Genomic DNA, 21,743 nt, shown 5'->3' on the forward strand with positions numbered 1-21,743 from the left:
GCCCTTGTCAAGTTCTCATTTTTAAGTCCCCAAAAGCTGGGGGCTGTAACTACAAACATCTTCTGTCTTATCTAGAATAAAGAGACCTTTCTGTATTTGCATCATCTGCTAACAGTGTAGACCCTCTTCAACATGACATGGGCTGGCCTCACTGCCAAGAGAAGTGATCCTGCCTTTTTCTACATGCCCAGATACTCATTTCTGTCCCCTGCATGAGGCTGGCACAAGAATGTGTGTGTCTATAAAATTAACAGGATTAGGGCACGATCTTGGCGAAGACTAAAAATTTTTAGCTGTGCCAGTTCCTTTATGCAGATCACAACGTGGCCTCAAGATATATCTGTGCTGGAACAACACACGAGGCATTAACTGATGGGCAAAGGCTGCTGGTGGCAGGCAGGACAGTTCTTCTCAGTGGTGGCAGCGGCCACAAACTCTGGCACAAGCACTTCAGTGTATACTGTATTCTACATCTAATTAAGCTGACAACTCCTTAAATGCCAAAGAACTAATTTTCCTCTTTGTCTTCACCTCCAGCACAACTCATACTACTGGTGTTTAAATATATAGGACTTTTCCAGCATGATGTAGCACTTTTCCAGCCAAGGATGCTAAATTTTTTTACCAGTATTGCTAAGTTCTCAAAACTCAGATGGAAAAAGGCAGCACCATGCTAAATGGATAAATGTGGGGAACTGAATCACAATAAAGGGATGTGACTGCACAAGCTTATACAGCAATTTTAGGAGAACATACGTTCCAGCCCATGATAGAAATGGGAAACCATTCCTTTCTTTGTGATCAGCAAGTAAGAATCAGAACATGTAATGACAGAAGAACAGATTTCATATTTATTTCCTTTCCAATATTTTGCTGTCTCTGAAGGTTCAAATTTTAATAGTTTATTTTTAGATTTAAAAAAAATTATGAGCACTTTGAAATATATTTTCTACTTTTACATGTAATTTATTTTATATGCAATTCAACACCAAATATTTCTGAAAAGTCTACCAAATTAACCCAACTGATAGCAAATATGCATTAAATGAGACTTTGGAACAAAATTATTTTAAAAAATTAAACCCAAAAAATGTTAGTGCTGTTGCATATGTATCAATTAAACAACTTGTCTGGAAATATGTTAAAGGAGATTTATTTATGATTCTAAAGGGGGAAGAGTGCTACTGTGCTATATTGTAATATGCTCAGGTAAGAGAGAATGTTAATTACCTACTGTGTAATCTTCCATTGTCTCCTTTAAAATATTTCTATTGTCATTAATTAATGAACACTACAGCAATCCAGAAACTAGGCCTAAACACTATCCAAATTCACAAAATTCAGCGCATTCTGAACTATATTTGAATGCTACAGAAAATCATAAGTTTTGATATATCTTGCTGCTGCCAGGCACGCAGAAAACAGGGCAACAACTCATCATACTGTTTTGAGACATCTTACAGAGTGGGAAAAGACCGAGTAGTACACACACATGCATCAGATGGAAAAGACGTCCCCCCCCATTATCTAGTCCTTCTCTTGGGGCCAATGTAAAAAATATGCTCTCCAGCATGTTTGCTGGTTGTTTCTACCTCTTACTTTTAAATTACCCCAGAGATGGAGCTGCCCCACCTTCTCCCTGAGGAGCTGTTCCACAGTCCCGTTCAGTTGACTGTCAGGAAAGGGTTTTTACAGTCAAGTGCTATTCTGCTTTCAAAAATGACTATATGAAACAGAACCTTTTAATTTCACATACATATTCCCTGGGTATCAGAATTGCATCTATTTATTTCAGTGACTCAGACACACTTGTACTATTTCTATTCCTGTTACCTCTGCAGAACAGATACAGTTCAGAGGCAAGAAACTGACTTCTATTCCCTGTCGTATGTAGCCAGCAGAGTTCGTCTCTCAGTCTATGTACTTAAAGTGGTGCAACTTTATAGATGAAAATAAAGCAGCCCAACTCCTCCTTAAAGCCCAAATGGTTAGACCTCAATTATATGTGATAATATGTTTAAAAAAAAAGGGAGTGAGGGGAAGAAAAAAGAGGCTGCTCTTACTCAGATTGCAGGACTTCGCAGCACTGGTATGAAGAAATAAGCAAGCACCTTTTTATTTTTAAATTGTGCCCAGTAAGTACTAGTCATTAAAACACAAGCACTTTACTGGAAGTACACTACAACTCCTGAGAATTTCTGTGCAATGAATTGAACTGCAGAGCCACATCACCCTTCCAGACAAACCACAGTGTACAGTCCCTTTGCTATGTTTTGGACCTACATAGTGACCCAGTCCAGTTCTTCCCACAGTATTTATCTTCTAAAGTTTATGCATGACCTTTAATTCTTTTCATTGTGTTTTTGCAAGAAATAGAAAAAATGAAATGACTGGATAGTTCTCAGCAGTTTAAAAGAGGTTGTGCTTTGAGTAGCAAATCTTATATTTGAATTAACTTAAGGACACTTGTTTCTTTATGAATTATAACAATATGACTAGATTGCACTCAAGACAGATTTTGTGATGTGGCCATAAGGATGATGTATTTAGCTATGTCAGTACACCAGAACTGCCAAACCAGGGCAGCAAACACTGCTCCTGGCTGTTTTGTGTCACCCAAGTGGTTTCCCTTCTTCTCTCATTACAGAAACACCACAACTTTTTGTTATTATGGTCTGAAAGTAATACTTTTCATTCTCCCCTTCCCCCTTTTTCATGGATGACAGACTCAATTCAGTTAGGCAAGATCTCAGACACTGCACAAAGGAAATGAGCTCATGTAGTATGCCTTGTGCCTCCCAATGTTTCGATCCCCTGAAGGAGTTATAAATAAAACTTCTACAGGACAAGAACATAGGTGCAGGAAGAAAAAGGAAGGGTGTTGAAAGAATGCTGGATTGTTTCACTGCATTGAATCAGGACAAATGATGAGTGACACTAAAGAAACAAAATCTGCTACAATTTTCCTTGTGGCTGGTTTGTGCTTGTCTTTCTAAAAGTGACCCCCTCCCCAAGAGTTACTTACGTCTGTGGAGCTGGGGCTAGGCAGGGACACAGGCTGAACAGCTGCGGGAAAAGTAAATGTGGTCTCTGTCTTTTCATTTTCGGGGGAGTCAGGATAACTGGACAGAGGGGATGTGGGGGTCAAAGCCCCGAACCCCAGCACCGTGTTGTATTTAGGTGGACGACCTACATATTAACAACAGGGAACACAAAAAAAAAAAAAAAAAAAAAAAAAAGGAAAAATGATCTTACATACCTTTGGCCAGTGGTCCTCATTGGCTAGCATGAAAAAGGAAATGATGTAGCACAGAGAGGAAGTTAATATAAAAGTTACAAGTGGAAGGACAGAAGCAAAGATTTAAACATTTTTTAGAAAACTTTAAGTAGAATTTTTTTAAGGAAAGAACATTTAAAAGATGTATTTCAGAAGGAAATAGAAATAAGCTCTGTAGAAGGTCAAAGAATCAATCCCACAAAAGCAGCATGGGGACACTTGCCACTCCTAGAAATGAGGCTATTCAGTTTTTAGAGAAAATATGTTGGTATCAAAACTAGAGAGAAGCTACAATAACTACTATTAAATCCCTTCTACTGCTATCCCACACCCCTCTATCTTTCTAGTGCCAACATAAATCTACAAAAAGGTTAAGTCCTTTATCAGAGGCCAACACTGACCAGGCCCCTTCTTCGCCCTTTTTTAAACCCACTCGCCCACAGGTCAGCACTTTCTGCCCTACTGGTACATGTTTTAAATTAGACAACCTCAAGAGCAGGTCCTGTTTCTGACCCGTAACATCAGCAGTACCAGTTGTAACCTACCACTGGTCTTCCACTGTAACCCTCCCCAAATTCTGTATTCTTTCTTAGACTTTTCTCAGTCAAGCATGTTTGATTATGCACAACTCCTATATGCTCCTTTACACGAGAAGAAGTGCAAAATCTGTAATAAAAATTTTCATAAAATTATGTATGCGAAGCAAGACAAGAAAAAAACAGTATGTAACCACCATTTCCGTCAACCTTCTCCAAGGTAATTTATGGATATGTAAACATAAGGAAGTTAGGATCTAGGAATAATTCCCCAGATCTCATGTTTAAAGGTTGTCAGTCTACACCTATTAACATGCTACACCTTGCATTTAAGGTCTGGATACATTCCAGAACTAAGTATGTCCTTGGAAACGGATTTCTGATAGTGATGTCCAGGGCTGAAATTTCTGACATGCTCAGCACCATCTAGAATTAAACTAAAGCTCTCAAGGGCACATGCTTGCATAAGCTTTTCATCTAATATATTACTACACTAAATCACAAAACAAATATATACATCCAAATCTTTTGTCAATTGAAAATGCGTGCTACTAATTTGGTGCTGGTGCAAGCTACAGGCTCACAACAGAGTGTGAGAAAAAAAAGAAGTACAATAGCAGTCAGTGTGCAAAAACAAGCTAAGAGAGTATCAAGTACAAAAGCATGCAATCATTTTCATTGATACAGTAACTGTTCACAGTGAGTTATAAAATAGAATTAAGAAATCATTACTAGAATAAAGAACATTTATTTATCCACAGACTAAATGCAAAACTCTCTACAAAATCTACATCATATCATTTTAAAAAACACATTTAATGTTATTAGAGGATGGCAGTAGAGAATGATGCCTTTTATTTAGAAACAGCCTAGCTGCCAAAGTGTTGGCTTTGCCACGTTGCCTGCTGGACTGAAGAGGTTTATCAAGGAGATGTCTAATTAATATTTGACCTTGCAGCCAAAAAACAAAGATAATGGAACTGGTCAGTGCCAGGTAGGACTATGTTTTGGGTTTTTTTTTAAATCTGTTTGATTACCTTTTTTTAGACAGCTAACTCAGGAGCAGAGAAAGTATCATGAGTCTTTAAGGATTGCAGAAAATTATCAAAAATCAGGAAAAGAGTGTCCTATATGTGTGGTTGCTGCCATGCACATGAATTGGTATCATGTTCTCTCCTGTGCTGTTCTGACTCTTTTGTTTCACCACAATCAAAGCCTTAAAATTTCACCTATTCTACAGCAAGATTTCTACTGAATAATACCACATACCTATACAAAAGATCATCTCTCATTTTAGGACAAGTGGCACTTTGGTTGCAGAAAAGTGCTCAGTATGAGCACGATAGACTTTCTTGCTCAAGATAAATTCATTTGAAGGACCCAACTTTACTGCCAGTGGGGAACAAGGCTTTTGTCACACTAAGTTTCCTCTCCTGTTCAAGGCACAGACACTTTTTCCGTAACTACCTCCTTCTTGACAGTAACAATACAATTTAGTTATTAGCAAGAAGATCTCGACAGAAGCTTTATAACACTAAATGATGTTCAAACATCTTGCCTTTCACTTTGCTCTGTCTACTGTATTTTAGTTTTATTTCTGGAGAGTGAAACTGAAATGAAACACTGAGCTGCCTAATAAAACCTGCTGTGCTAATCCCTACAAGTCATGATCTTTGTCTATCATGGAAATTTACTGGACAAATGAAGCACTGTAGAGTCCTGCTTTGTTTTGCTGTTCAAATCAACAAGGGTCTGCAAATGCAAGATGGAGGAAGAGGCATACAAGAGGAAGACAGGTCTATGTGTACCTCACCTCTTTTACGTGTCCCGGGATGCATTGTGCTGTTCAGGTACGTGACTGCACTCTTCTTGCGCTGCAGGGAAGGATAAAACAATTTTTGTTGGCTTACATTTTTTGGCAACAACTGTATGCAATAGCTGAGGAAGAGCACAGTATTACTAAGTGAGATTACTGGCTGTTCTCTTTTCTGAAGCACAGCTTCAGGAAGGTTGGCTTTTTTACACTACTTCTGACATCTGGAGTGCTTCAGGCTGATAAGCAAGCTGACCTAATGGTAAGACTAACACACTGCCATTTAAAGTCAGCTTTACACAGGAGAAGGCAGAAAGAGGTGTAAGTATTAGAAGAACATCCTGATCTATTTACTGTTTAAAAATCTGCAATGGCCTTTTGAATTATAAATGATAGCTTGCCTGTCTAGTTAGGACTGAGATAGCTTAGGAGGTAGCAACACGGCAGAAAGACACACAAGATCAGAACAAAAATACCAGCTTCTCCCAGCAAAAACTTAATACCTCAGGTTCAAAAACGGCTCCGCTGTACACTGGATTTGCTGTTGTTCTTCTTTTCCTCTCTTGTCGCTTACTTTGGATTTCTTGTAAAACAAAGCATTCAGGTTAGAAAACAATGGGCCTTAGAAGTTATAGAGTCCTCTGAATCCACTTTGCATGTGAGGAGAGCTGTGAAGATTTCTACAGAACACCACTCATGCTGAATATAGGCAACTTCATTATACTTCTCATTTCTGAAGGTTTGGAAACTGGGAGCTGACAAGGAGTACAAATACAGTGCTCGACTAACGAACGAAATGATTGCCATCTTCTTGCCAATACTCCTCGACTAAGACATTTAAACTCATGGTCGGCTTAACTGGGATCTAAACTGAAAGGCTTATGATAGCCTTGTTGATACTTAAAATAAATACAGTACAGAAATACGCAAGCCATTGAGACGTTAGGTTGTATTTCTCTGTATAGGATTAAAGAGTTTAAACTATAAACCCAACTATAATCTATTAACTCATTCACTACAGATTACAGTCCTATGAAATAAATGAAAAATCTACACATGGGTTACAGCAAAACTATCCATGGTGTAACACTGTAGATACAGGGGTTGCCCAGGAAGCGATGAGATTGTTACAAATTTCCTTCCTCCCATCAGAACATACACTTTCTTCCCAACCACGGATCTCCTCTGCATAAGCAACTGTTTTGTTTCAAAGTAACACGAGCAATAAAAAAGTATGCACAGCAAACTAAGTTAGATCAAGAGTACAGACATACAAAATGTACTTCTGTGCAAGAAAATAGTGCATTTAATACAGAAATATTTTGGACCTGTACTTCCAGTTCAGAATGATCATGAAACAGGTCAAGAACGAACTTAAGACATTCTTCCTACCTTCCAGATGGTCATGAGTAACTAGTCCAAGAGACACCATGAAGGCAAGTTTCTGTGAGGGGGAAGAAAAAAAAAATCACAAGTCCAACCATTAGGATAAGCTATGTCACTTAGGCCCTTTAAAGTCGGTTGACAGGTAACTAAGCCCCAAAAATGTTATTAGTAATACTCTGCTTCTAGAAATCACTTTTTATTCATATATGTCAAGTTGCTTCGCAGAGGATAGACAATAGTCACATTTTCTAGATGGGAACCTAGGTGGAGATACAGGGAAACACTAATTGCTCCGGACCACAGGGTTGGCAGAGCTGGGAACAAGAAAACAGTTTCTTTACTTCCAGTCCAGCACTGAACCAACTACATGGTTGGCTCTTAGTAAATACCACACAGTTCAATTGCCAGCAAAATATTGCTTGTTGAAGATCATCCTCTATATATTGTGAACTACAAGGAGCAACTCTGGTTTACATTTGCTGTTCGATAAGGGCTGTGGCTCCTTTAAAGGATTCTAATTTTAATGCAGGAAGTGCACAGACATGTAAACATCAGAATTTGTACTGACAACAGTTAATGCTCACACAGTAGTCCAGTTTGAATCCATCTACAAAAACAAATGTAGTAGAGCACTTAGCTGTAATCAGTTCCAAAGCTTTGCATGGCAAAAAGACTTTAAGCAATAGCCATTCTGGCCACTCTTTCCCCCCAAAACCAACTGGAATAAAACCCAGGAAAAATGTGAACAAACATTACTCTGTCCATCCTGCTCACCAGAGCAGAAATATTTTATAAAGCAAAATGCCACAATAAAGACATTTCTCCAGCATTAAAAATAATTCCACAAGTCTAAATCCTCAAAGGAAGGGAAATCAACACTGTAATCTAAGCCTCCTGTTTGAAGGAAGCATTAGAGGGAAATTATGATCTTCTAACTTACAAAAGCCTCAGAAGTCAAATGCATTCCAGGACTGAAAAATGCAATGCATTATTTTTGTTTAGATTTCTCATTCTGTAGCCTTATCAACTACTGCTGTTCAACAGGAATGTATGGAATGTTAAAGTTAAGGAGTCTTGAGTGAACAGAGGGGGAAAAATGTTTTCTGAAGGACTGGGTGTTTCCTTTTTTCTTAGAAGAAAGCTCTGGGTGTGTTCCGATACCTGTGGATTTTCTTCTCGTTTTGGCTTCGGTGCAGCAGGTGGAGTAACTGTATGACTTTCTGTTTGCTTCTCTTCTGCTTCCACGTGTGGCTTAATAGTCTGAAAAGAAACAGTGTTTCTCTCATTCAGTGATAAGAATGACTTTTTTTACTTTGACTAATAAAGCAAAACAAATACTTTCACAGATACAGGAGAAAAACAGTTTAAAGCCGGCAGTGTACTAACAAAGACTTAATTGAGGAATCTGACGTGAAAGGAATGTTAAATAAAGTGTTTTCCTTTAACAAAGGATGAAACAGCCTTATCACCATTCCCTTAACCCACTCAGCCATACAAGCAATAAAAATCATCTTAAGAGTTAACTCCATTACAGAAATCGCTACACCGTACCGGAAAACTAACAGACACTTTAAGAAAAAGCATCCCGTGGAAGACTTGCAGGTAGAAACCATTCTGCATGGCACATGCATTTTGTACTTCTCACTCCTCAATCTTCGTATTTCATAGAATTATGAATGGTTCAAAACCGGTCTCTCTCGACTCCTACAATCTCAGACGTTTCTGAAGCTTTTTTCTTTTCTGAAGTCATAATCTTCTGCAATGGTATCACAAACACTGCATGACAACCCTCAGCCCATGGCATAGCTGTGGAGGCCACGAACTGAGCAGGGTAAGCTACAGAGAGACAAACTTTTCCCCTTTATGATACGGAGAAAATCTACAGAAAAATTCATGTATTATTAAACCACTACCATTCTTCTGTATATTTTTCAACAGTTGAATTGCCAGTAATTATTCAAAGAGCAAATGAATGCTGCTGACATCAGAAGGAATAGGCATCAAAGGTATAGTATTGTAGAAGTACAACTTCAAATCATACAAAAAGGGCACACATTGCTGAGTAACTTGTGGAACAGCCTTGAGGTATGGAAGAATCTACTCATGAGAATTCATAAGTACAACTGAGCATGAGAACATCTTTCATGCACGTGATTTTCACAGTCTCCATAGGTGACTTCAAAAGAAGAAGGTAACTCTAAGGCCCATTAGTCTATGAAAGAGTTGTAAGTGAAATATACACTACTATTGTTTATATAAATTACATAAATATTATCTATTATAGATAATGTATTATATAGTACACAATATTATACTATTACTGACATAATATATGAAAGAGTTAAAAGCGAAACAGAAGATTGCTTAACTTGAACTGAATAGCAAGGGCTCCCAGTTCCAATCCACACTGACTAAAGTCATGTTTTATTTTATAGAAGTCTTCTCTGGAGAGAGACTTGAAAACTAAACATCTACAATTCTCTGTTTCTGAGGGTCTCCTTTCCACTCAATCAATCCAACTTAGTCATGGGGAACTATCAGTCTTCAGAAGCTGAGTGAGACTATTTTGCGTCCAATCACAAGACTGCAAGATCAAGGAAGAAATCGCTACATTTAATACATTAAATACCCCTACGATTTTGCGTCATTTTTGCCTTTCATGTAGCCACCCTTTGAAAAACAGAAACACAGAAAATATTTTCCCAGTGTTTCTTAAAGGCTTGATATGAACATGGATTTCAGTTTGTACTTTGTCTCCAAGATACTAGTACAGCCCTGCAATGTAGCTTGCTTATAAATACTGCAGTTAAGACAGTAGGGGGAGCGTAAAAACACTGAAGCATGAGAAAAATATTTCAATGGCTCACATTAAAGAAAATGGCAACTTCTACCCCAAGAGTTGCAAGTCTTTTTCCGTAAGTTGTACTGTTGCCGGAACACGAATATCTCCACTACCCACTGAAAACTTCCCCATGATTGTCATCCTCTCCAAACTGGCACATTAAAGCAATAAACCCTGTTCACATTGCATTAGTGGACATGTCCTTATCTGTACCTGTTTTTCAACGTTTGGTTTGCTGATCTGTACAGTCTGAGGTCCAGCAAGCCTGGTGCCTGGTGCTGCTATCACGATGCTGGTGAGCTGTGCCATAGGGAAAGTTTTGGCTATGGTTGCTGTCTGCCCATTAACTACACGAACTGGATGTATGGAGTTCTGAGAGTTGGGTAACGAGGTGGGTGTGAACTTTGTTGTCAACATCACAGGCCTCTGAATAAGCTGAGGAGCTGCAAGCATTGGAGGAGGTGCTGGGGCAATAGGAATGTTATTTTGGGCAACTGGTTTAGGTCGAACCTAAAAAAAAAAGAAAAAAGAAAAAAGAAAAAAAGATATTATGTCAGTATATCAGATATGTATATTATTATATATGTAACTTTTTTACTAAGTCTTCGAATTCAGCCTGTATAATCTGAAGAAGGTTGCTTGATTTTTTATAGAAGGTAATTTTTAGCATAGTGTTCTATGTACGCTATGAGAAGGAAAAGCCACATTTTCAAACATACTTGCATAAAACCCATCCATAACATTTGCATATGCAGTCACTGTCCCTGAAATAGCATTTGGATGCACAGACATTTATATTGCATGTTTACTGCCAAGCGCCTTATCTTTATCTAAATCAACATATTGGTTTTGCAAGCCAAAAAATCCATCTAATATTTACAGGCATAGCTGAGGCTCTCGTGTTAAAAGTGTGTCTCAAGGCTTTACACTGAGCCTCCAAGAAATCATGAACAATTGACTGGGCCCTAAAAGAAAGAATTAATATTTTTCAGCAAGTCCCTGTTACCTTTATGAACTCTATATATTATTTAGACACCTGCAAAACCAACCTTGCTAAGCAAAAATATTGTCAAGATTATACATTGAAATTGCTCAAGGCGACAGGTAAATGCAGTCATCATTCTCTTCTTTCACAAGAAAGAAAAGAGCCACAAGAATCCTTCAATACTCTACCACCACTACTTGCCTATTTCTTGCCCATCTGTACAAGTTTGTACTTAGCACATCATTAGAGAGTACAGAAGTAGAATACATTACTCCGAAAATAAAGTATTTTTCCTTATTTGATTCTTATTGTCCTATCCACCTGTAATAGTCCATAATACATTTTATTATGGAAAACTAGGCCACATTCCAACAGATCTCACCAACCCCAAATCTTAATCAGATACCAGCCTATACTTTCCTTTTTTCTTTTTTAAAGGACTTAACACTTTTATTCAGAGCACCACATCTTTCTTACAAATGAAATTATTCCTCATAAATTAGGGGTTTTTTTAATGAAGAAGAAATCTGTGTCTTTCCCAAACCATTAAAAAAAAGCAAAACACAGGTTTTACTGCTCAGCTGCAGAGGTCCACTCTGTTGCAACACATAAATACTTGGGAACGATCTAGAGACATCTCGATTTTCCCTTTTTGCTCCTGAGCAGCAAACAATAATTGGAGCAATTTAAGGCCTTGGGTGATGCTTTGATTTTGCAGCCACTTGTTCCGTGGATTCGTTTCATTTTAAGCAAGTAGGATCATACGTGATCATTATATGCAAATTTCATAATCACAGACTCATGCAGGTTGGGAGGCAAATCAGGAGGTCTCTAATTTGACCTCCTGCTCAAAGAAGGGCCAACATTAAATGCAGACCCGTTTGTTCAGGGCTTTGTCCAGATAGGTCTTGTAAAACTCCAAGGACAGAGTTTCCACAATGTCTCTGGGAAGCCTCTTCCACTCCTAATTGTCCTCAAAGAGAGAACTGTTTCCTTATATGCAGGCTATACTTTCTCTGTTCCAATTTACGATCATTGTTTATAGTTCTACCAGGCACCTATGTCTCCACCTTCTTAATTTCCTTGTTGATGCTGGAAATAAGGCTGATGTTAGGGTGCCCCCAAAACCTCTTCTCCAAACCGAATGGGTCCAGATGCCTCAGCCTCCCTTTGCAGGTCATATATTCCCGCTCCCCAGCTACCTTAGTGCCCTTCCTCCTCTAGATTCATTCGAATTTATCAACCAGGGGGTCCAAAACTTCATGCTGTGTATCAGATGCAGTTTTATGATTGCTGAGGAAAGGTGGATAATCTCTTCCCTTAATGTACCAGCTGTGGTCCTGTTGGTACAGCGCAATATACTGCTGGCCTGCTTTGCTGCCAGAGCACACCGCTAGTTCAGCTATTGTCAACCAAGATCTTTTAAGCAGCGCTGCTCCCCAGCCAGCCAGTCTGTACCTGTGCAGGGGGTTGGTCCATTCCAGGTGCAAGACTCTGCCTTTTTCCGTGCTGAAGCTCAACAGATTCCTGCTGGCCCATTCCGCTGTCCTGTGTAGGGCCCTCTGAACATCAGCACTGCCCTCAAGAGCATTGACTGAACCCTCAAATTTGGCATCACCCACAAACCTGTTGAGGACGAATTGTCTCCTCCAAGAGAACAACCAGAAAGTCTGACAAAGATGATGTTCATAGAAAGTATCTCCTATCTAGGCTACAATTAAGTTCATTCTTCTATTTCTTGTTCTCTGTACACTCACCTGTGGAAGAAAATTTGGACGAGGAGTAAGTCTGGGAGGAGGGATGAACTGCGGCACTTTTATGGGCTGAGGCGTAGCCTGAACCTGCTATGAGAACACAAGAGTTCAGTAAGAGGAAAATAGCTTTGAAGTTGTTCACCAAAATCAACATCCTGAATGTATTTTCAGACCTGATGTCCCTAGTTTTCCACTCTGTAAATAATTTTTCACAGTAATAGGTTATTCATTAGAAATGTACTAATATTAAAGACAGAGTTAATCTTACTTTCCAGTTCCTACATACCTTGCTTCATAAATTGAAGGTATCTTTCCTTTTAGTTCAACTGTACTAACTACTGTGCTCTGCAATCTAAAACCATTTTGTCTGAAGATAATGAAAATTCCTATTTAATAGTTAAAAATCGGCTTTACAACAGGCAGAAAATAGTAACAGACTGATGTCCAGCTACATGAACCATTGTCCTTTCATTTTGAATGACATATAGAAGAAGGAAAGAGCATCTCACACAAATAGAAAAGATTCGGAAGTTACAACTCTTTTAGCAATATTAATGCACTACGAGGGGCTCCGAAGACACAACTTGAAATTTTCAAAAGTAGGCCATTCATTTAAAACTTTTAAGATGTGATTTTAACGCATCCTAAGTATTCCCTGTGTAACTGAGACCAGTTGGATGGAGCTGCCACGCGATTAACCTCTGGACAGCACTACTAGCTACTCTGAGTACCCAGTGAGATTCTCCGAAATTAAGTGTCCATGTTATTTTCCACCATTCTGTACTTCTGTCCACCCACATAACATTGCCATTTACTTCATAAAGGTCTTGTACTGATTAATTAATGCTTAGGAAAATATTCTGAGATTTTTGATGAAATTTGCTACAGAAACATAAATCTGAACTATTATTAAAACAGAATCACCTCCCCAAACCTAAGTAAGTTATTCAGCAAAGGAATGAAGCACAGACACAAAGGACAGATGACAGTGGTGCAAGGGATGACATGGGAAAAGAAAACAGTAGAAAAAACTCCACTCAAATAGTCTTCTCTATTCTGATTGCAAACATATGCTTCATTAGGAAGCAAAATGACTTCCTTTTGCATTACTAAACTGTATTTCTTAATAAAGATAAATTGGATTTATGTTTAGCGAAGCCTTGGGCTTTACTCCAGAAGTAAAATTTCCCTGTCATAATGCTATACAATGCCTGGTTTCCAGACCAAAAAGCCTATATAATCCCATTCTCAAAAATTGCTGTTTTTATTTGTAGGTGGCTAACTATTCTGGAAAAGACTGTGTGATGTAATCAAAGCACTTTTAAAATATATGCTTAAAGAAACAGGATCTGTGTATGTGTATGAAAAAGTGGTGAGTGAAGATATGGTAGTGGGCAGAGCTAAGTGACTTTATCACACAAAGGGAGCAAGAGAAATTGACTCAAAAAAATCGAAGATGAAAACTGGAACGGATCAAATGAAGAAAGTCTGACGTCTCCTTTACCAAAGAAGAGCGGAGGAATTCTGCAGAACACAGCCACACAGATCAGGTAGGGGCGAAACAATAATTACTTCCTCGTGACTAACAATTACTAACAGGGGTTACAGAGGTGACTATAGCGCTGACTTAAATATAGCTTTATAGAAAGCGAATCAGTAATAACAACCCACATAAACAGTAAATGCTTTTCTCTTACACTATCATTTTAACAATGTCAAGTAGTGAAGACTCATGACATGTCCCTACTATTCTCTCTTTTGTGCAAAAGCCTGACTGTTTTTTGGTTTTTGGTGTGTTTGTTGTTGTTGTTTGTGTTTGGTTTTTTTATTCCAATGGCCCTCTTGTAAACCAAACCCACACATATCTGCAGGGCAAACACATGAAACGCTTACCAAAGTTACTGTGTTTTTTGCCACTATTTGGACTGCCTCAGGTCCTGGCCCAGTGACCTTATTTGTTGTCTGGAGGTTGACTGGTGCACTCTGCGCATCAGTGCTGAGGACTGCTTTCTGATTGTTGTTGATAGCAGTAACCATGGCAATGGTAGGTCTCTGACCCACAACAGAGGCAGGCATGGTCGCAGTTGCTGCTTTCAAGACGAGAGGTAGTGTCTTAGTGGTGATCATAGAAGCTGTAGTTACAGTTTTCTAAGGGAAACAGAAAATACACTGTAAGAGACAGAGACACGTCGTATCAGACAGGACGTGGGTTGGTTAGTCAGAAACAATAGACAGTAAGAGAAAAAGAAGGCAGCACTGAGTCTATCTACCTGCTGTTCAGACAAGCACATTATCTCATGCCTCTGAAAACTGGATAGCTAGAAAGGATTCTCATTTGAGGCCCCAGTTGGGTTTATTTTGATTGCCTGCAGCATTATGGATTGATTCAAAACCAACTCCCGAAAAAATGACAATCAGGTGTTAGTAGTGGCATATGCATTTTTGGATCTTTTAGTTTCATATTACTTCCAAACATGTACTGTCAATATCAAACCTATAAGGTGGAGGTTTATGAAACATACCAGCAAACTAGACTCTCACCAACTAAAACTCAAATTTTCAAATGGAATTTTGATTTAGAGATATCCTCACAATCAGAGGAAGAAGGAAAAATCACTTATAAATTGGTTTCTTTAAGAACAAAAACGTATTTTGATTTTGGGTATCTCAAATTTCAGTTTTAGCCATACATACTTACTTAGCCCTTAACTTTCATTCTGAAGAATATCAGTAGGGCTATCCTGAAGTTTTAAGAGCTAGCTGTTAATCTGTCCAGCTGCAGGCAATTAAGTTTAACTTCTGTGGATTGGGCTGGTTTTGGAACATCCAAGTGACACCATGATTGCTTTTGGCCTGTTTTAGAGAGAGTGGTTTTGAATCACTTAATGCCAGCATTTATGCGAAATGCCTGAATACACTACAGTCACAAATTCCAAAGTTAAAGCAACTGTAACCCCACAGTTTTGTTTTAAAATGTACTGTCTTCTAAGATGTTAAGGGCAACAGACAATTATGAATTTCATTCAAAAGGCAACAAGGCAAAAGAGTCTCCATATAAAACCAGAACACAATACGCACAGAAAACTCATGACAAGTGACACTCAACAGAATGGCAAGTGAGCTTATTTCTTTTCTCTTTGGTGTAAAAAATCCATTGTACCAATGGCACTGCATCTTGGAAACAGTTATTGGCATGATCGAATGCTGTTAGTATGAAATAATCACCATTCCCTCCTGATGTCAGCATTAGGCTATACAACAGGGAAAAATAGAGAACCAGGGATTGAGCAGTCTTCTTCATGTTCTGATCATGCCTGATTTAGACTGCTCGATTTTAATCACACAAGACCTTTCTCTTCTTTCTAATAAAATAATATAAATATATTTCCCATTAGATTCTTCAGTATTTCACCAATATTGTTTCCTTAAACAAAAATGCAGTTTACCTCCACACCTCTAATTTAATAATGCTTAAATTATATCCTCTAATTATTAATTACGCACAAGCATGAAAAAAATATAATGCCAAATCAAAAGATCATTCATGCTTCAATTTTATACATTTATACAAAATCCAGACATAATTAACTTTTCCTTGTTGCAACATGAACAATTCCCTTAACTTTTTATCTGAGATTCAAGAGCTTCTTATCGACCTCTGCTGCACCTTCTCCAAAACAAGAGGCTCCATTTCCCTAACGCAGTAACATTATTCAAGCTTTTAAACTGAGACGTAGCAGGGTATCGTTTTCACAAGCTTTACATTCACCCATGAGCATTTTTAAGAAAAATGTAATCGATCCTGTAATACAAGACTGTGACTCTTTCAAGGGGTTCTAGTAAGTCTGTAAGTACCAAGAGTACAGTTTCAGTCAGCAGATCACAGAGCTTGAATATCCCTGTTACTTTGCTGAGCATTAATTACCTTGGTTATTCTAAAAAGTTTTCAGTGCATGAATTCATACTGGAGTGGCATTCAAAGTCTGCATTATTTGACACAAAAATATTGCAATAATATGAACTTTAGCAGGTGGTGCTTTATGAAAATTTTAAAAGCTGTTCTTACTGGACTATAGTAAGTATATTAAAATATCACTATTAAGGCAGCATATATATCTTGATTCCAAAATTGAATTACTCTGAAAATAACCTTGAAAGATGTATTATTTACTAAAGTAAGCACCAAAAAACTTTATAGAGAGACAAAATATTTGAGTGAGGGGCAACAGGACAGACGCACAATCCCAGATGGAAAATGTGTACTAAAGTGAGGTTACTCCAGATTTATGCCAACATAAATAAAACCAGAAAAGTGTTAAGTATAAAAGCTGGCTTACTAATTCAAATGAGAGGATGACCTGCCTTTCAGTTTGTAATTACTTTCCAAGTAGAACTGTATCAACGATAGTCAGAAGGGTGTAGCAGTTTTTTGACTGTTTCACTAGAGGGCTCTTTAACTTTGAACAAAACCTCAATTTTTATGACCCAAGAGATGACCTGGAAGTTAATGCATGTTTGCAAAGTGTGGAACAGGGAGGAACACATAAAACTGCCTTTGCAGTCATGTTTCCTGACTGAAAAACAGAGATCAATGATACAGCGAAGAGTGATCCATTGTTTGCCTATACAAATTTTAGGACACAGTAACATTTACTTCTTTGTTCTGTTTTAGCTTTGATCTTGATGTTGCTGCTCAGAAATGTCACTTCCTTAGTTAAGTTTGCTTCATTTTGTCCATATTATTTTCTCAAAAATACCATTATGTAAGCCTCACAAATATGTTTTTAGAGTGCATCCAAACCAACTTGCAGAGTTAATGAGAGAACTAACAGCCCAACCATTTCTCCCTCCTCTACTTCCAGGAAAAGGGAAAACAAGAATCACAACTGGTCAAAGCTATGATTGTCATTCACTGTGATATGCATAAAGTAAATGTCATGGGTGAATTCTGCCATCCACCTATCCAGGTAAACACGAGCTGCTGAGATTTCATCAACAGGAAAAAAGGCTTCACATACACTTCTTTTTACAAAACACCTCCTTGCACTTTCTACTTGTTTTATTAGCATACTTTTCAGATTCTAAATATCAGAACAGGAGAAACTTGGAATTCCCCTCTCAGTAGAAACAGACCACTTCCTCTGGTGAGTTCTGGGATTGTGTGTAATTGTATACTGTAATGAAATTTGGTATACCTTCCTTCCCAATAAAGACTCTACTTTCTAAAACTCAAACTTTGCAATTAACGTTGCACACTTTTAGATGAATCCTTGCAAACTCAGGTACTTTTTGATATGAGTTACACCTGTTTAAAAAGAACCAAACAGAAAGAAGGGGAAACTGTTTTCTTATATTTTGTTCACAGATAGAGTGGGCACTCTGTTAGTCTTTTAAAAATAAAGTATTTTAATCATACACCTCATAGAGTGTGTCTAAAGTCTTTACTGTTTCTTGAGACCTAACGGGTATGGGCAATCATTCATGCACTTATGGAAAAGACAGATTCATTTGCTAAACCTTCATTTATTTTTAAGGAAGGCGATACTACTACCCTTCTTTTCCGTGATGTTATAATTCGACTTTTAAACACTACATAATTTTTTTGACTGAGATAGGAGGATACTGCCAAAAAAACCCCCCACAAGACTCATATCTGCTCATGCATAGAAGGAGAAATTCATATTGGTACACTAACAGGCACTAGTGAAAGTTTGCCGTTTTCTCTCTGTATTTTTCTTTGAATTTTTTAGTGAACTTCATGTTTAGCAAGGAAAAGAATTATTGTAGAAATTCTTACCTGTGATCCAATCACGTTTGGAGAGGGTGCAGTGGACTGCTGCTGCTGTTGATGGTGATGTTGCTGTAGCTGTTGTAGTGGTTGTGGCTGTGGTGTCTGTAGTTTGTTTTCTGACTGTGCCAATGGCTGGATCTGAAACTTACTGTCTGGCTGTTCCTGCTTCACTATCAAATTCTTTCGGAGTTGTTCCACCACTCTTTTCTACCAGATAAACAAAAACATAACCAGAAATTATGACAGTTATTTAGCTGCACATATTAGAGAAGATAATAACACCTAAAGTTACATTTATTTAATGTAAATAAAGAAGTGTTCAAAAGTTTAGTGGGATTTCTCTTTTTGGAAAATATTGGTGTTATCTAACAGACAAAATAGGCCACAGAGGAGTACTGCTGCCCAGCAGAGTGACCTTGTTGTCCCTGCAGAAACCCACTCAACAAAATTCAACCCAATCACAAACTATTGCAAGATCTCCTTAACTCATCTTCACTTGAGACGTGTTAGCATTCACATTCCAGAGTTTTTGATTCCTTCAAACATGCATCATTCCTAAACAGAAAATGACTCCAGGTTGAATCCTCAGGGCTGACTTCATGACAACAGGGATGCCATTTTTGGCATCGGAAGCGAGTGGAGAGACAGCCAGTTTGAGTGCAAAATGGGGAACAGGAAGGGCATGGATGTGTGGTCATTCCGTTCAGTATTACTGTCACCTGAAAGAAAACCAGATAGGGCTACCTATGTGGGAAGGAAATGGCACACATTTATTTCTCCCAGCTTAAAGGCTTCCGATTACATTACAGCTTCCATGAAAATTTGAAATTATATAAAAAAGAACTTTCTTCTCCTGGTGGCCACTGTGCATCTTTAGACGGTAACCCAACAGATTTGAAGAGCAGACCAGGTGACCTGCAGGATAAAATACCATGTCACCACATGGGTAATAAGGGTTCACAATTTATGTTCATATTATACTTGAGTGTAGACAAAGATGAAAACATCACAAGACTTTTTTTACCTTTTGTGGGCATGATAGGAAACAGACACTTTTTCCTGTATTCTAAACACCCCCAAATCAGGACAGCTTTAAAAAGATTTAGATGTATACTTGAGCCCCCTTGATCAAGAGCATATGTGTACTTCAAAACAGTTATATGTCAAGGTTGGCTTCAGAAGAGGACAATGAAGGCAACAGATGCAGTAGGGGCTCAACCGACAAAGCTCTAGTGGGAACAGAAACAGTCAGGAAACCTCTACCAGAGCCAGGTGCTGACAGTGGCTGCCCCAAGCAGTTCCACTTATATAGAAAGGAAAAAAAACCCCAACATTCTGACAATATCAAATGTTTTGATTTTTGTTTTGAAGCATTACTATTAAGATCAAGTACAAAACAGAGAGATGGAGGAAAACAAACACACACCAGCCATTTACAACCAACTGAAACAATTTTTTCCCCCTCAAATTTCTTTCACACAGGATTATGAAATTTTGAGCTAACAAAATATCTGTTCTCTGCATAGTTCTAGTGGACATACTGTAGACTTTTGATTCCAAGTATCTTGCTTGTGATGAATTAAAACTGCACAGTGCCTCACACCCTGAATGGCTATCTCTAGCCCAGAAGAAGATGACAAAAGGTGCAGTGTCCCAAACCAGCAGATCTGAAAACTGGAACTTTAAAAAGCCAAATAAAGCACACAAGCAACAAAAACCCCACCCATTTCATAAGGTTGAAAAGCGCGAGCTCACACGACTGACCCTTTTGCAAAAGACGGAGCTCAGCGACTTGAGATGTACCAGAGGAGGAGAGAGCACACAGCCCTGGCTGGGGACGCACGCTCAGCTCCAATGGCAAGGGAAACACAGGCCCAAACCCACTGAAAATCCCTGGAGTTGGTGATGGATGGCGGCATAAAGAACTGTTCTACACCACATCCAGAAAAGCACTAAAAGCTGTCAAAGCCTAAGAGCTGTAAATTGTTCGTTCCCTTCTACAACAAGAAGAAAATAATAGGAGTGTAAAAGGCATTTTTCTAATTCAGATATTTTACATAGTTTTAAATGGACTGTGTCTATCAGCTCATTCGTATACGTAATAAGTGAACAATCATTTTAAATTGCTTTCTGAAAAGATCAACCACGTTAACATGCAAACCAAAGTGCCATGTCAGCAAGCAGACACAAGAGCTGAAAAAACATTTCCAGAGAGTAACCCGAGGGGGAGGAGAATGGAGCAAAGTAGGAGAGGAAATAAAGCAACATGCCTATGGAATACCTGCCAAAAAAAGGACTGCACATCCACTCCACAGAAGGCTAAAGAATTACTGTACCAGGCATGAACAGGAAGGGAGTTTTTGTCTTCCACAGCTGCCTGTATGAAATTCAGTGAGAATGGTGCTCTTCTACTGTTTCCTCAACTTGAGGAAATCAGCAGCCATGGCCCAAGAATTAATTTCCATCTTGCTCTTTACAATGGGAGGAACATACGTGAAAGGACTAAAAAAAAAAAATTAGAGAGAGAGAAAAGAGAGAGAGGCAGGCGGGAGGACTCCTCTGCCATCCTGCTACGGTGGGGCGAGAGCCAGCGAGGACGGGAGCAGGAGCGAGGTGAGTCACATCGCATTCACACGCTGCCTGTTCCACCCCCGGGCCCGAACCGTGGCATACAGAGCTGCAGAAAAACAGGACTGAAGCACAACTTTTATTAGCGCTTTGTGCAAAAAACTGAGGCTCAGCATATTTGGCACAAGATGGATAATGTGAGTGGAAAAAACGCCGTTGCTCTGGAAGTCTATGCTAGCCTGTTAGAGGCTGCTGAGAGCTGCCTGGCAGCAGCATATCCTGCCATCCATATCCATTATGCAGATATTAAATTGGAAGAAACATCTAATGCTTTTAAGATTCAGAGAGTAAAACTGAAGTTTGCAGTGCATGCCAATTGCTTACGCAGTTTATTAAGCTGCTTCTACCAACTGTCAGTAAAAACACCACACTGAAGCTGCAGAAATCATTTTACTATTTGCAAGACTGTTGGGATTATCTGTTTGTTAGCAGTTACCAAGAGGGAGATGCTGAACAACATATTCCAAAGTTCCTTAGCTTAATTAGCAAAACCAGACGAGACTCGGGGTTGCACCTACACAGGAACTAAGAGCAGATCTCTGCCCGTTTTCAGCACCACCCTCTGCTGTGTCCTCCTCCACACGGTCCCATCCCACGCTCCGGGTCCGACACCATCCGGCTGCTCCAGGGCGACCCGCTGGCACCACGGCTCTGCAGCTGCACCGGAGCCCCGGCACGTGTCCACCTGCAGCAACGTCAGCAGAGCCTCGTCTTGCAGGGGATTAAACAGC

At 38.9% G+C, this 21,743-nt stretch overlaps 1 protein-coding gene across 8 annotated transcripts in view; it reads right to left on the bottom strand.

Annotated features, from left to right (window-relative positions):
- Positions 1-21,743, bottom strand: part of PHF21A (PHD finger protein 21A) — a 147,214-nt gene that overhangs the window by 20,836 nt on the left and 104,635 nt on the right. For 3 of the 8 annotated variants that reach the window (XM_065635610.1, XM_065635607.1, XM_065635608.1), the window contains 9 exons: positions 18,391-18,591; positions 14,487-14,741; positions 12,597-12,683; positions 10,068-10,364; positions 8,174-8,272; positions 7,019-7,070; positions 6,130-6,209; positions 5,627-5,687; positions 3,026-3,189 (listed from right to left, as the gene is read on the bottom strand). In XM_065635610.1, coding sequence (XP_065491682.1) covers positions 3,026-3,189; positions 5,627-5,687; positions 6,130-6,209; positions 7,019-7,070; positions 8,174-8,272; positions 10,068-10,364; positions 12,597-12,683; positions 14,487-14,741; positions 18,391-18,591 — 1,296 coding nt within the window. Of the gene's footprint in view, positions 1-3,025; positions 3,190-3,259; positions 3,283-5,626; positions 5,688-6,129; positions 6,210-7,018; positions 7,071-8,173; positions 8,273-10,067; positions 10,365-12,596; positions 12,684-14,486; positions 14,742-18,390; positions 18,592-21,743 lie in introns of all 8 variants that reach the window. The other 5 variants (XM_065635611.1, XM_065635609.1, XM_065635614.1 and 2 more) reach the window with 3 other exon arrangements.

This window comes from Caloenas nicobarica, chromosome 5, assembly GCF_036013445.1.
Source record: "Caloenas nicobarica isolate bCalNic1 chromosome 5, bCalNic1.hap1, whole genome shotgun sequence".
NCBI lineage: Eukaryota > Metazoa > Chordata > Aves > Columbiformes > Columbidae > Caloenas > Caloenas nicobarica.